Source organism: Miniopterus natalensis, chromosome 17 (genome assembly GCF_054644295.1).
Source record: "Miniopterus natalensis isolate mMinNat1 chromosome 17, mMinNat1.hap1, whole genome shotgun sequence".
Classification (NCBI taxonomy): domain Eukaryota; kingdom Metazoa; phylum Chordata; class Mammalia; order Chiroptera; family Miniopteridae; genus Miniopterus; species Miniopterus natalensis.
Window position 1 is genome coordinate 36,631,220 of NC_142097.1, and position 13,206 is coordinate 36,644,425.

A 13,206-nucleotide genomic window follows, 5' to 3' on the forward strand; every position below is an offset into this window, starting at 1 on the left:
TAGAAACAGCTGTTTGGTTGGAGGTGACCTCTACTGGGTTTTCTAAGGGAGGAGAGGGAGGGAACAGAGGAGAAAGGAAGAGACACCCTCTGTTAGGCAGCCCTGTAAAAATGTGCTAGAGGCCCCACGTCCCTTGTATCCAATCCATTCACAAGCTGTACTCCTCCAAGTTCACTGTTGTCACTAGGAATTTCAGTCTCCGTGTTCAGCCATGGGGAGGGCCTCTGCTCCTTGCTGTATGCCTGATCAGTCCACTCAGATTCAAAAAGAAGATCCTGTCTGCGCCCCATCATCCCACTGCCCTTTGCTCCCAGGTATCAGACTGAAGAGATAGCAATGTCTCAGAAATGCAACTCATTTCTCATGGTTTCCTCTTAACTAAGTGGGAACCAGTTTCTTAGTCCAGGGACAGGACTTTGAAGGAACTGAGTTCCAAGCAAAGGGATAGGAATCAGAACCCCATTCCCATTTACACATTCCCCTGCTCCCCTAACCTGGGGTTCTGGAGTGCTGGCTCCCAGACCTGAGCTTGATGACATCATTAGGGTCTGCGGCTGGTTAGGCTTCAGCTCATTAACCATTTCTTGTGTGCCTTGGAGGAGAATAAAAATCATAAGAAATTCCACATGGGGTTTTACCCAGCCCAGTGTCCTGTCCCTGATGTGGTAGGTAGAGTTCTTCCATGAAATTGGCCTCATAGGTTAAGGGCTGCAAACTATTTCATTACAGTTTTAGGAGGGCTCCCCCTGTGACAGTGTTCACCATATGATTTTATGATTCAGCTCCCTTCTGTATTTGGAACGAGAAGACGTCAGGAATCATAAAACCAGATCTTTTCTCCCAAATCAGTTACATGTAGGTCACTGAAATGTTGGATATAGTAAAAATAAAAGTGATTTTACAATACCTGAAAGTATTTCTCTTCTTTGTCATTGTTGAAAGCTTTATTAAACCACATGGTTGCATTTTACAATTTCTAAGAAAGAATGTCAAGTTGGTAGCATAAACAACCAGCCCAGGGTAGGTGTTACATTAGCCCATGGCAGCAGCCTGTTTGACCTGCCCTCAAAACTGAAGTTCAGACTTCCAGATAGAGGGAGGTTCGTAGCCTTCCAAACAGAAAGAACACAGCACCGGCATCAAAGTGAAGGTGATTCTTCCCAGACCTCCCCCGAGTCTGGGTTATGGATTCAATATTAACCCTTTGGTTTCAACACACAGCAGGCAGTGGGGATACAATGGTGAACAAACCCTGTCTCTGCCTTCTACAGGCTTACGGTCTCAGGGACGCTAGAGCAAGTCAACAGGAAATTACAATTGTGCCTTAATTTCTATGACTGGGAAAGCAGAGGTGGGTACAAGAACTTAGGACCAAGGAAGGGTTCCTGGGAGGAGACTGGAAATATTGCATTTGATTTTGCAAAACAGTATGCCCCCAAAATGACCTTTTCAGTCTCAAGTTCCACTAAATATAGTAACCCCTGCTCTCTCGTAAGTAATGTAAAATTTTCACTTTTTTCAGTTGAGTACTTGGGGAAATAGGAAGCAGGTTTAGGAGAAAAGAGAATAGACCAGTCTAATCCAGGACTCTCCACCCACTTCAGTGTCGGGATCTGCTGCCTCAGGTCTGGAGTTATTTCAGTCTGCAAACCCCACTTAGTGACCCCAGTGCCCTGAGGCACAGTGAATCCTAAACCTGAGGGAGGAAGGGGGTCATGTGGACTTCCTGGTTCCACCATGGAGAGCCTGCCTTAGCTTCTCACTGCTGCATGGTGTCGCTGTTGACAGAGTTTCTGTCCTACACAGTTTAAACCTCGCAGATCTGCAGATCCAGGTTCTGGATCACTGCCATGGTTCTTTCAGGAGCTTGATCCGCTTCCTCTGGGCTTGGTCCAGTGGGGCTGACTCCTTGCATGGGTTTCCAGGGTTATAGTTCTTAGAGCTCAGTACTTTGGATTAGTTGTCCAGCAAGGCTCTTCAGATTTGAGTAGGCACCCCCACCCCCAGACTTGGAACTTCTGTTCCCCTTTCCTCCCCAGAGATCCACACAACCAGGGATCAGGTGGCCCCTTCTAGTCAATTCATCACACCTCTTTTCAAAAATAATACAGCTGGTCTCTGCCCACTCTTCTAAGGGTAGCTCTCTTGTCTCCAGGGAGCCCCACCCCCTAAAATGTTTGGATTATACTTTTTTCCCCTGAACAATAGACCAACAAGCTCACTCAACAGCAGCTACCCTGATTTTCTTCAGAGAAGAGAACTACCTTTAATTCTCCAAAAGTTTATCTTAAGAAAGTCAAGGTCACCCTTTCCTGTGCCCTTAAGGTTGACTCAGTACCTTAAGAGGCTAACACAGAAAAAAAAAAAAGTCCAGGTAACTTTCTGGTGTCTTCCTTTTCCTTTTTTAATTTTTAAAAATTGATTTTAGAGAGGGAGGGAGGGAGGAGAGACATTGATTTGTCGTTCCACTTACTTATGCATTCATTGGTTGATTATTGTATATGCCTGGCCAGGGATCGAACCCACAACCTTGGCAATGGCATTGAGACAGTGCTCTAGCTAACTGAGCTACCCAGCCAGGGCCAGATCTTCACTCTTTTTTAAAAAAAATGTTTTTATTGATTCGAGGAGGAAGGGAGAGGGAGGGAAAGAAAGGAATATCGATGAGAGAGAGAAACATTGATCAGCTGCCCCTGGGACATCCCCGGACCCTGACCCCCTCCAGGCGTTTGCCTCAGGAACGCTGACCATTCTGCGGTTCCAGGAATGGGCTGAGCTGTTTGTACTGTCATAGGAGATTAGCCACCTCGGTTTGGGACTTGAGCTCCTGAAGGCCGGACTGCAGACCCTCCCCTCCCCTCCCCTTCCCCCGGTCCACTTGCAGCTGCAGCTGTTTGTAGTTACCCTCTCCCTCACTGGTATATAATCAGCCCACTGGCGAGGGGGGTGAGAGCAGGATTCCCAGGGTGACAGACTGCTCTCCCCACACTGCCGGCGTTAGTGGGATAAACCGTCATATGTGATTCAACCCCGTGTCTGCTCAAGCAGTGACCGGAGGCCTCGGCCCCCTTGTGTCTGTTATCAAAATTGTGACTCCACCGGGACCCCAAGCGGGATGTCTTTCTGGGTAAGTACCGGAGGTCCTGCTAGTTGCCTGGACTGGGGTTCCTGGGGCTGAAATCGGGACTTTTCTTTTCCTTGCAGCGCTGCCAGGAGTTTTCCTGTGGAGTCCACTCTCAGCGCCAGCAATCCGCTTCCCTCCCCTTAAGCGGAAACAAGCGCTTTTGTATGACACGAGAGCATGTGCGGGGTCTCGCCTGGGCTTCCCCGTCAGGCACGGGAAGCCTTTACTGTGCATGGCTCGGGGGCATTCGCTGCCTCTCCTCCGCGCGAGCCTGATCAGGCCCGGGGCAGGAGGCCTCCAGCAGCCCTTGCCTGGTCTCCGGACCCTCAGTCTGACCCACTCGGGGTGCTTCAGGGTGTTTTTTTTAATGCGGGGCATTTTGAGGTTTCTGTGACTGGACAGACAAGGAGCCTGGTGTAAAGCTCTGGTCTGGGGGTTGTGTGTGCCTGTAAATATTGTACATAAGTGTGTCTCTGTTGTTTGGTTTAATTTGTTTAAAGATGAGGGCATATCCCGCTTGGCGGGAGGCCCCAGCTGCTTATGGTGGGCCGAACCCATGGTAGGGATAACAGGAACTTCCCAGCAGCTGCCAAAAGTGTTTTGTTTTTTTATCTGGGGGACCCTCCCTGCCCTCCCACTCAAGGCACCGGGTGCCAGAAATGCTTAGCTAGTGAGAATTCTTGTCAGTCTGTAATGTAACTTTGGGTACCGATGTTCTTTGCTTGCTTTCTTATCTTCTGGGGACTTGATTTGCTCGTTGATGTTTTATGAACCCTGGGAATCCTCTGTCTCTCTTGTTTGGGCTTGCACCACTCAGACCTTGCGAAGGTCATTTGCTATGCAGGTTGGTATGAGATAAGATTCTAAGGCTAATGTCCCAGTCCCTCCTCTTGAGAGCACTTATTTATTTTACTTTAGAGGTTGTTTTTGTTTTCCGTTTTGAAGTGGGATAAGATCTCTTCTATGTGCAAGAATACGTGTTGTTACATCAGAAGAATTCCACTCAGAAAGAAAAAGATGGGAAATAAATCTTTTAACCCCCCGACCCCCAAGACGTCTAGAGGACTGAAACTGCAGAAGTACCCTGGAGCAGGCTGCAGAAGTGGCAGTGGGGTGGGGTGGGGGGCCAGGCCCCCCCCCCCCCCCTTGTAAAGGGGAAAAACAGAAAGGCATTTTTACACTGAAGCTTCTGGAAGCCCAGGAGTTGGTGCAGTCCTGGGAACAAGTCTGATATCTCCCTTCTTCCCACCTCCCACCCTGTTTGCTCCAGCCTCCTAACAGTTATCAAGGTCATGTTATCCCTGTTACAAAATTTGCCAAGAAAATGCCTTGGGTAACATTTGACTTTAAAATCTCATAGAGTTGTTAAGACATAATAGATATAACTAAAATAGTTTTGATAAAGTTTTATGAAATAATTATATATATATGTGTATTTAAAGATAGTTTTCCAAAGTCTTTGGTAACTTAAAACTTTGGAGTCTTGCTGAGTTAAATAATAAAAATTATTAAATATCTAGGTATTTTGAAATAACAGGATACTGAAATATTAATTGATCTGAGTTTGCCTACTTTTGGCTTCTTATTACAGAAAGGCTGGAGAATGGATTTAGATCTGTTAATGAATATATCTTATGTTTTACTTGAAAAATGTCTCTTGAAAATGTGTGTTTGCCAATAAAAGAAACTTTCTGAAGCTCTAAAATGTATTTGTCAATCTGAGGGATGTTAATTACTTACTTGTCACTAAAAAAAGCAAGTTTTCTGAGTTAAGAATTCTAATTAAGTTGGAAAAAATTGTATAGTTTTGGTAACATAGAATTGAAAATAGGTGGTTTTAAAGTTGGTTATTTCTGAATAAGTTAAGAAGAAACAAATTGAAAGGGAGTAGGAAAATTATAGAGGGTCTGTGCAAGTTGGAAAAAATTACGTAGAGGGAAGGAGCAAAAAGAAACATGTAGGTAAACTGAATAAAACATTTAATTAGGAAAACGAATCTAAAGTAAATTAACACAGAATTTATTTAGTTCTTTTCCAGTCTGTTAAAAAGGAAACAGTTTTTCCTGTATTTGCTTAGGAAGCAAAGGTTCTATATATTATTGAAATGGTTATGTTATGTTAATCAGGTATTTGATTACTTAAAAACCCATCTTCTTAATCATAAGAACTGAAGGTTTACTAGCTTGTGTTTGTGTTTAATATCTTTGGTCATCACTTTGAATGAATAAATAATTTAATACTCTTCCATAATAATATATAATCTTTTAGTCTAACGTGTTTGACAACCTCCCCAGGATTTGAGTTTTAAGAAACTTTTTCTTGACCTATAAGTGGCATTATCGGAATAAACACTCATTTATGATTCACCCCTGTCTCTGCTCAAGTAGAGACAGGCAGCCTCAGATTCCTTGTGTCTGCTATCACACTTACTAGTAGCTCTAACACCCCTCTAGGCATCCCTCTCCTGCCACATTCATTCATCAAATACAGTAAAACCTCAATATAATGGACTAATTTGGGCGAGGAATTGTCTGTTAAAGCCAAAAGTCTGTTATATAATAAAGTAGGGTTTCTGAATGCATATGTTAAAAAAATTGACAAATTAGTTTACCTGTTTTTACTTATGTAAACATGTTTGTGTAATTAAAATTAAGTATGCATGAAAAGTTTAATTTCGCAGAAAAGTTTTCTATGTGTTACTGTAATTTTAAATTTCTACTAAATAGGTCTAGTAATTGCATTCATTCACCAGTCACCTCGAGTAAACAAATGCCCAAGGCTGGGGCGGGGTTAGCCCACGTCAAACACCTGCCAGCGCTCGTGAAAACTGCTGCAGAAAGTCCTGCCAGGTGACAACAGAAACCAACTACGTGCGTGATGCGGTTATCACATGCTAATCATTCGTCACTGTTTACGAGCGGTGACTCTTGGATTTAAATATGTAGATTATAGCTGTAGATATGTAATATTTATTTCTGTTGGTAAAAAACTAGTGTTTTTTCCAACATATGGCCTATTTGCTAAAATTTGTTAAAAATAACAGTGAATTAATACTTTAAAAAGCCCTGTTAATTTAATTATGAGCAAATATTGGTTAAAAGCATTTTAAAATTAACAGGGTGTTAATTTTCACATATGACTTACGGACCAGAAATTTTGTCCATTAGATCCAAAGTCCATTAAATTGAGGTCTGCAAAATAGAGGGTTTGCTGTACTCCTTAAGATGGCTTGCATTTCCTTTTAAGACACTTATTCAAGCCAAGACATAATTGTTAAATGCGCCAGCTACAGAAACCCAGGTACAGAGACTCACCAGGGCAGAAAGCCCTGGATGCCTAGAAAGGGGCAAAATTGGGAAAAAAGGAACCTTGTTCCCAGGGTCACCTATCTTCTCCCAGCATATCGCTGGTCATGCAGTTTAGATCCACTGAGCATCTCCTCCCTAAAGGTAACATCTAGGCCTCAGATGTATTTCAGCTCCAGGCCCAGAAAAGCAGCAAAACCAGGCAGGTGGCTCCGTGGCTGCCTCAGGACCAGCTGCATTGACTAATAACTCTCTGCCCTGGCACCGAACAATCAGTGGAAACCATGATCCAGAAAGAGCCCACCTGAGCCCTGACTGGTTTGGCTCAGTGGTTAGAGCATCGGGCCCCGCACCAAAGGGTTGCAGGTTTGATTCCCAGTCAAGGGCACGTACCTTCGTTGCAGGTCCGATCCCCAGCCTTGGTGGGGCCTCTGCAGACCAATTGATGTGTCTCTCACACATTGATGCTTCACTCTCTCACCCTCTCTCTCCCTCTCCCCTTCCTCCCTTCCACTCTCTCTAAAGAAATCAATGGAAAAAATATCCTCAGGTGGGATTAACAACAACAACAACGAAGAGCGCACCTGGAAAGCTGACGAAGATTCTATTGAGACACTCCCCTGAGAGCGCCCCTAAGATTTCCACCTGCAAGAAAGAGATAAATACGCTCAGGACAGAGGACCCAGCGCGAGCTCCGCACTAGGGGAGACGCCAGCACCATCTCTGTCAACCTTCTTCCCATCGCGGGGACCCCAAGAGACTTGCAACCAGGGGAGCAGTGGGCAGCGGCAGCTCGTCCCGGGCTGACCCCCTGAACCTGTCTCCAAGGCCCCCCTTCTCTCCCTCTCTGACTCCCCAGTGAGCCAACGCGGCCCGGCCCGGGCTCTCCTGCCGCTGCTTCTACGCTCCTCCTTGTCTCACTGTCCTGAGTATGTTCTTGCTGCCATCATGGACCCACCCAGCACCCTTTGGCTCAGTGCTGTGTAGCCCTTCCCTTTGGATATCCCCACCCCCATCCCCTTTTAATTAAATAAATTTAATTTTTCTTTATTCACCGCCTGAGATGGCTATTTAGCCTGCCCACGCACCACCCACTTTAACCTTTCGATAATTATATCTTTGTGCTAATTACATCAACTTCTAAAGATTGTGAGATTTCCAAAGAATTCTAAGGCCAAATGAAGGACATGGCAGAGATTTGGAAACCAGAGTGATTTAGTAGAGTGAGTTGCCTTGTGAAATAGCTGTTCCTCTGACTCTAGCACCACACAAGTGAATACCATCTGTAAGGAATGCTATAGAGTTAGATTCCTAAATTAGAAGGAATTAGGATGACCTAACCTTCTGACTCCTAAATGTCATGATTTTAAAGTCAGACAATAAAAGAATGATCTAAGGCAGATGAATGGTTTCTGAGCTAAAAAATGGAGCTCTGGGGTTTTCTGATTAGTCCAACTTTCAGCCACTCCCCAAAGACTTATGCTGCTAAATGTAAAATACTGAAAATGAATACCGGTGAGTCCTGTTTTAAAGAAAAGTGCATTATAGTACATAAAAATCTGAACTTTTCAGGAATATTAATTAGGAGCATGATTATTTGCATTGTAAAAGAATTACTGATTTTGTAAAATCATATTTGGATAATAGAATTACTTTGAGCATCGATTTACAGGTCACTAGTTACTTAGTCAGGTGCTTGGGTGCCTTTTTTAGGTTCATTTGGAAATTTTAAAAAAGAAACACTTGGAAAACAAAATATGATTTAATAATGGGTATTTAAACATTCCATCAGAAAGCATGGAATACCCCCCAAATTCAATGCATAAACAGCTGTCATTTTTTTGAGCGCTGTAATGTGTTGACCATTTAAGAAATGTCATTTCATTTAATCCTCACATAAGCCTTGTAAGGCAACTTATTATCTCCATCCTATAGGCGAGGAAACTGGGTCTCAAGGAGGTTAAGTAATCTATTTATGAGCATAAATTCAAATCCCAGTCTTTCTGACTCTTTTCCTTATACTGAGTTATCCAAATCTACTGCTCTTAGAACAGATTGTTTGCTGACTGCTTGAAGACCCATGTGTATCGGTTAATTTTTCCCCCTTAAAATGTTTTCAGTATGAATGAATTGCCAATGTTTAAAGATTAGATTTCACGTTTAGGTCTGGATGTCCTCTCTGTCTTGAGAATCCAAAGGCCTGGCTGGCAGCCCTGCTCCTGCAGTCCTGAATGACTGGGGTGGATGCGCCCCACCTTAGCTAGGGCCTGAGTTCTTTAGGCTTCTCTGGTCCCCAGCCCTTTGTGTTGTATCCCCCACAAGGAGGCTGTCAGTTGTGATTTATCTCTTCATACCCAGCCTTCATTACTTACATAATTATCTATCTGGCGCCTGTTGATGCTGAATTTGCAACCCCCAATTTGGAATCTTTCTTCCACTTTTCTTGGCCCAATCCAAATCCCAAACATTCTGGTTCTATTAGTCCCAAAGCCATCTTAGCCTTGTTCCCATTTCCCAAGAGTAGTGGGGCCTAATGTGTATTCCCCTTAAAATTTCTGCACAAAAGTAATTCTATGATTTTTCTCATTGTTTTCTCACATGTTGGGGTGTTTTGCTTCTGTACTCAATAGCTGTCAGGCTTTCGTTTCTTCCCACTCCTGGGGCCTAGGTTTGGGGTTGTGGTGCTGGGATGGGTGGCAGGAAATGTCTCCAAGTATTTTATAGGGGTGGTTCTGACCTATGACTGCCCAGTAAGCTAGAGAGTGGACTTGGCGTGTAACAGAGAGGATCATGTGATGGTGTCAGCTTCTTTCTAACCCAGGAAGAACCAGGTCAGTTATCATTCAGCAGCCTGGTGCTTTTTTTTTTTTTTTTTTAAATAGATTTTTATTGATTTCAGAGACAGGAAGGGAGAGAGAGATAGAAATATCAATGAGAGAGAAACATTGATCGGTTGCCTCCTGTACGCCCCCTACTGGGGATCGAGCCCACAACCCAGGCAAGTGCCCTGACTGGGAATCGAACCAGCGACCTCCTGGTGCATGGGATGATGCTCATCCAACTGAGCCACGCCGGCCGGGCGCAGCCTGGTTCTTAATAGACCCCACAGGATTCCTGTAGGTTGGCCTCCCAACCTGCCCCTTGCTCTGTACGAATTCCCCCACCCCCTTCATAACAGAATGACATCTACTCAGACATTATGATGCAACTTTATTTTATTAGGAAAGGATGGTGGGCACCGTAGCGTCCCTTTGCAGGGTCAGGGGAGACACTGGGGAGGGTCACAGCAGCTAGAAGACACAGCTGCTTTCCATGAAGCGGCGACACTTCGTGAAGCGCAGGTACGTCTCAACCTTGTGCAGGTCCTTCTTGAAGCAGGAGAGTAGCCCGTAGTTCTTGAGCAGGGTCTCACTGCTGCTACGCAGGTTGGTGTCAAAGCTGTCATAGGTTTGCGTGAAGATCAGCCCAGCCGGGGGGCTGCCATCTTCCAGCTCCTGCAAAAGGGAAGCAGAGACAGAGACTCAGTCCTTGCCAGCTGCGCCCCCTTCCCCTCCATGTCCCTCCCTCCCCTCCAGGACTTAGAGGAAGGCCTGGAGGGTTCAAAAGGGGAAATGAGTGCGATTCCTCCTGGGCCAAGGCTGGGCTGCTACAGAGAGAGAAACGGTTTGTCTCTTCTCCAGCCCACAAGCCCCTGACGCCTCAGCTAAGCCAGCTGGGCCTCCAGGCCCAGGGGCGGGGGCACATGGGCGCGGGGCTGGGGGCCGACCCCATCCCCACCCGCATCAGGGCTTGGATGCCCTCCTCCAGGTCCTTCAGCTTCTCATAGACGCCGCTGGAGATGCCTATCAGCAGGCCGCTGGGGAAGGCCCTGCCCAGGGCCTGCAGGGGCCCGAGCCACGACTGGATGAGCAGCAGCGAGAAGCGGAGCAGCTCCACGTCCTGCGGGGAGAGGGCGATGGTGGGCGCCGGGCACCCCGCTAACGGCCGGCCTCTGCAGGCCTTCCCCTGCCACCCTGCCACCCCGCCACCCACTGCCACCCTCCGCCAGCTTGCAGAGAAGGCAGCCCAGGGCCGCGGTGGAGGGGGGCCGCTCACGGATTTCTGCCGGGCCTCCTCCTTGCCCGTGGGGGCCGGGATGGTCTCCGAGAAGCAGAAGGCAGCCTGGGCGTTGAGGATCGAGTATCTCTGGCCCTCCGGGATGTACGTGCGCTCCTGGGAGAAGGAACGTCCAGCCAGGTCTGAGCCGGGGCATGGTTCTCATCGCCGCTTTATTCGGAACCCCCCTCGGTTCATAGTCACCTGACGGCATCTTCACTTGGATAAAACCACCCTGAACTCATCGGTGGTCTCCCCCTATGTCGGACGGTGCGGAGGGGAGCGGGGAATTCAGCCCTTCCCGCCACCCAGCTTCCCGGGTTGCTTACAAACTCCTTGTAGGTGTCAGCAGCCAGCTGGTGCAGGTGCTGGGCCCGGAGCACAGCGTTGGCGAACAGGCCGGACAAGGACATGGCGGGGAAGGCGCCCACCTCCTGGGGCCAGGGCAGGCAGGGCAGGGCGAAAGCCAGGAGCAGGGAGGTCCAAGGGCCTAGAGAGAGATAGGAGGCTGAGGGTGGGGCCCTAGAGAGCAGGGAGCCCACCCTCTAGCCAGCCCTCTCCCTGCCCCGGGGGGCTTCCTCTCTCCTCCACCGCCCCCCAGGGACTGAGAACATTTTAAACTCAACCAAATGTCTGGGCCATGGATGTCTTGTGCTGTATTCAGAAGCCCCAAAGGCCAGGGTTAGTGCCCCTATCGGTCTGTAGGGCCACCGTATTGCCCCTCAGCACACAGCAAGCCCAGGGGCATTTTCCAGGTGCCTACCTGCAGCCATCACAGTTGGGCGAGCTGTCCACAGGTCCCTGAGTGGCTTGCGGAGCTGGGTCTGAGGATCCTGAAATTGGTCCCTTGTGGACACTTTTTATACCCTGGCCTCATCTCTCCCTCTCTGCCCCCACCTGTTTTTCTATGCATTTATGTATAGGCCACTGACAGCCCTCTGCTGATGGATAATGTAGAACCTCCTCCCACTTGTCCTGTTCCCGCTCCTCTCCTGGGGTCATGTCCCCCAGGCTTGTTCCCTGCTCCGCCATCACGCTCTCGTGAGGGTTGCACACACAGGGTCTCAACTAGAGAGACTACCCGATCTGTCCTCTTTTTAAGGGGAGGGGAGTGGCAGAAGGGAGTAGTCTGAGTCCAGGCGCGTGCTGGCAGGATATCGCTGTAAAGTTGGGAACCAGGGTGAGGATGGCCCTCCTGGTCCCCAAAAGGAGGGCTGTGTCAGAATGGCTGTGCCTCCGGAGCTGAGTCGGCCCCTTCCTCACTATACACCTTTCCTCTTCCCTTCAGTTTCCCTCCACCCACCACAGAGGACCCCACCCAAGACAGCAATCGATTCTGGGGTTTGGGGGCACAGTTCAGCACAGGTTCTACCTTGCCTCTATCACCCGTGGTCAGACCATCTCACCACCTGGTCCGGCCAGGTGGCTGCAGTGCTAATACTGACCACTAGAGGGCACCGGCCCCACACGGCCCTGCCCCTTCCTTGAGCGTTGGGAGGCCTCCCCCAGGTGGGTGGGCAAAGGGCCGAAACTTTAGGTATGGGTGCTCCTTTAGACGTGCACAGAGATGCAAACTGAGCAGCAGAAATCCCAGGAACAGGCAGGTGCCACGAGTGCTTCCTCCCGCAGCCCTGTCACCATCAGAGAATCTCAAAGTTGGAAGAGAACTTGAGAATTTGAGTCTTGTCCCCGGAACTCAGGGTACAGTACCCTGAATTGTAGTCTCCTTCCATTTTTTCTTCTCCTTTTAATATTTGTATGGAGCTTATCACGTTGGGAAGGGGGTGCCTGTGCCTTCTCACATTTGACTCTCAGCCAGTCCTGTGAAGGAAGCGTTATTATCAGCCCATTTCGCAGAGGAAGAGACAGGTTCAGAGAGGTTGCCTTGCATGGGCTACCTGGGCCAAGGCAGCAGATCTCCAGTGTTGCATCAGCCCAAGCCCTTTCTCCCAAGCAGACTGGGTGGGCGCCACTCAGTCATGTTAACTTCACGTCTCTCTGAACACGAGGATCGTGCCCCCAATCACAAAGGGTCCCCTTGCCTCACTTTGTCATTTCCTAAGGGACAGATTGTTGTCCCTTATTTCCCAGGTGAGGATGGCCCAGTGACACAGGGTGCATGTTGGAGACCACACAGCAGGCAAAGCTAGGGCCAGGAGGGCTAGGAGTGCTGCCTTCCAGCCTCCTGCTGCCCAGCGCCCTGGCTATTTCAGCATCAGGAGGTTACTAGCATCAGATCACCCCAGGAATAAGAACAGGAAAGAACACATTCTCCTGCATTGAAACCTTTTGCCCCTTAAGTCTGAGAATATTTAGCATTTGACCCTGTGGGAAAACAAACAACCAAACCGTTCTAGTGGCTGGTTACGGTGTTGACAACCAACATTGAAAGGCCACACCCCCATGGTCCACAACGTGAGTGCTTGTACCTTGCCACCTCCCCCTCTTGGGAGTACTTAGGCCTTACCACCTCCCCCTTTTAGGACCAGAAGGTAGAGCTCCCTTTGCTCCCGTCATTCCTGAACCATTGCCCAGCCAGGCCTTGACTTGTTATCTGCTAGGGAGGGCACAGGGGCCTGTGGGAGCTGTTCTCCAGGCTGGACTGTCGCATCAGGGTGGGGTGTCATCAAAGCTACAGGCTCTAAGGAAGGAGGAGGGGCCAGGTGGGAAGTGGAGGAGGGT

General features: G+C 48.2%; 1 protein-coding gene across 1 annotated transcript; it reads right to left on the reverse strand.

The window, feature by feature from the left end:
- Positions 1-9,719: 9,719 nt before the first annotated feature.
- LOC107531064 (somatotropin-like) lies at positions 9,720-11,556 on the reverse strand. The gene is made up of 5 exons (XM_087825750.1): positions 11,457-11,556; positions 10,854-11,032; positions 10,525-10,641; positions 10,207-10,368; positions 9,720-9,923 (listed from the first exon to the last, which is right to left on the reverse strand). Exons 1-5 carry the CDS (start codon positions 11,554-11,556, stop codon positions 9,720-9,722), a joined length of 762 nt encoding a protein of 253 aa, XP_087681876.1.
- Between the last annotated feature and the right edge of the window lie 1,650 nt (positions 11,557-13,206).

What these genes read in the sequence shown, in the direction of transcription:
- LOC107531064 (XM_087825750.1), bottom strand. Translation starts at nt 11,556, where the DNA reads ATGGCGGAGCAGGGAACAAGCCTGGGGGACATGACCCCAGGAGAGGAG. An exon ending in TTATCCATCAGCAGAGGGCT is followed by an intron (nt 11,033 to 11,456) that starts GTCAGTGGCCTA and finishes CCCCACCCTCAG; the next exon opens with CCTCCTATCTCTCTCTAGGC. An exon ending in CTGACACCTACAAGGAGTTT is followed by an intron (nt 10,642 to 10,853) that starts GTAAGCAACCCG and finishes TCCTTCTCCCAG; the next exon opens with GAGCGCACGTACATCCCGGA.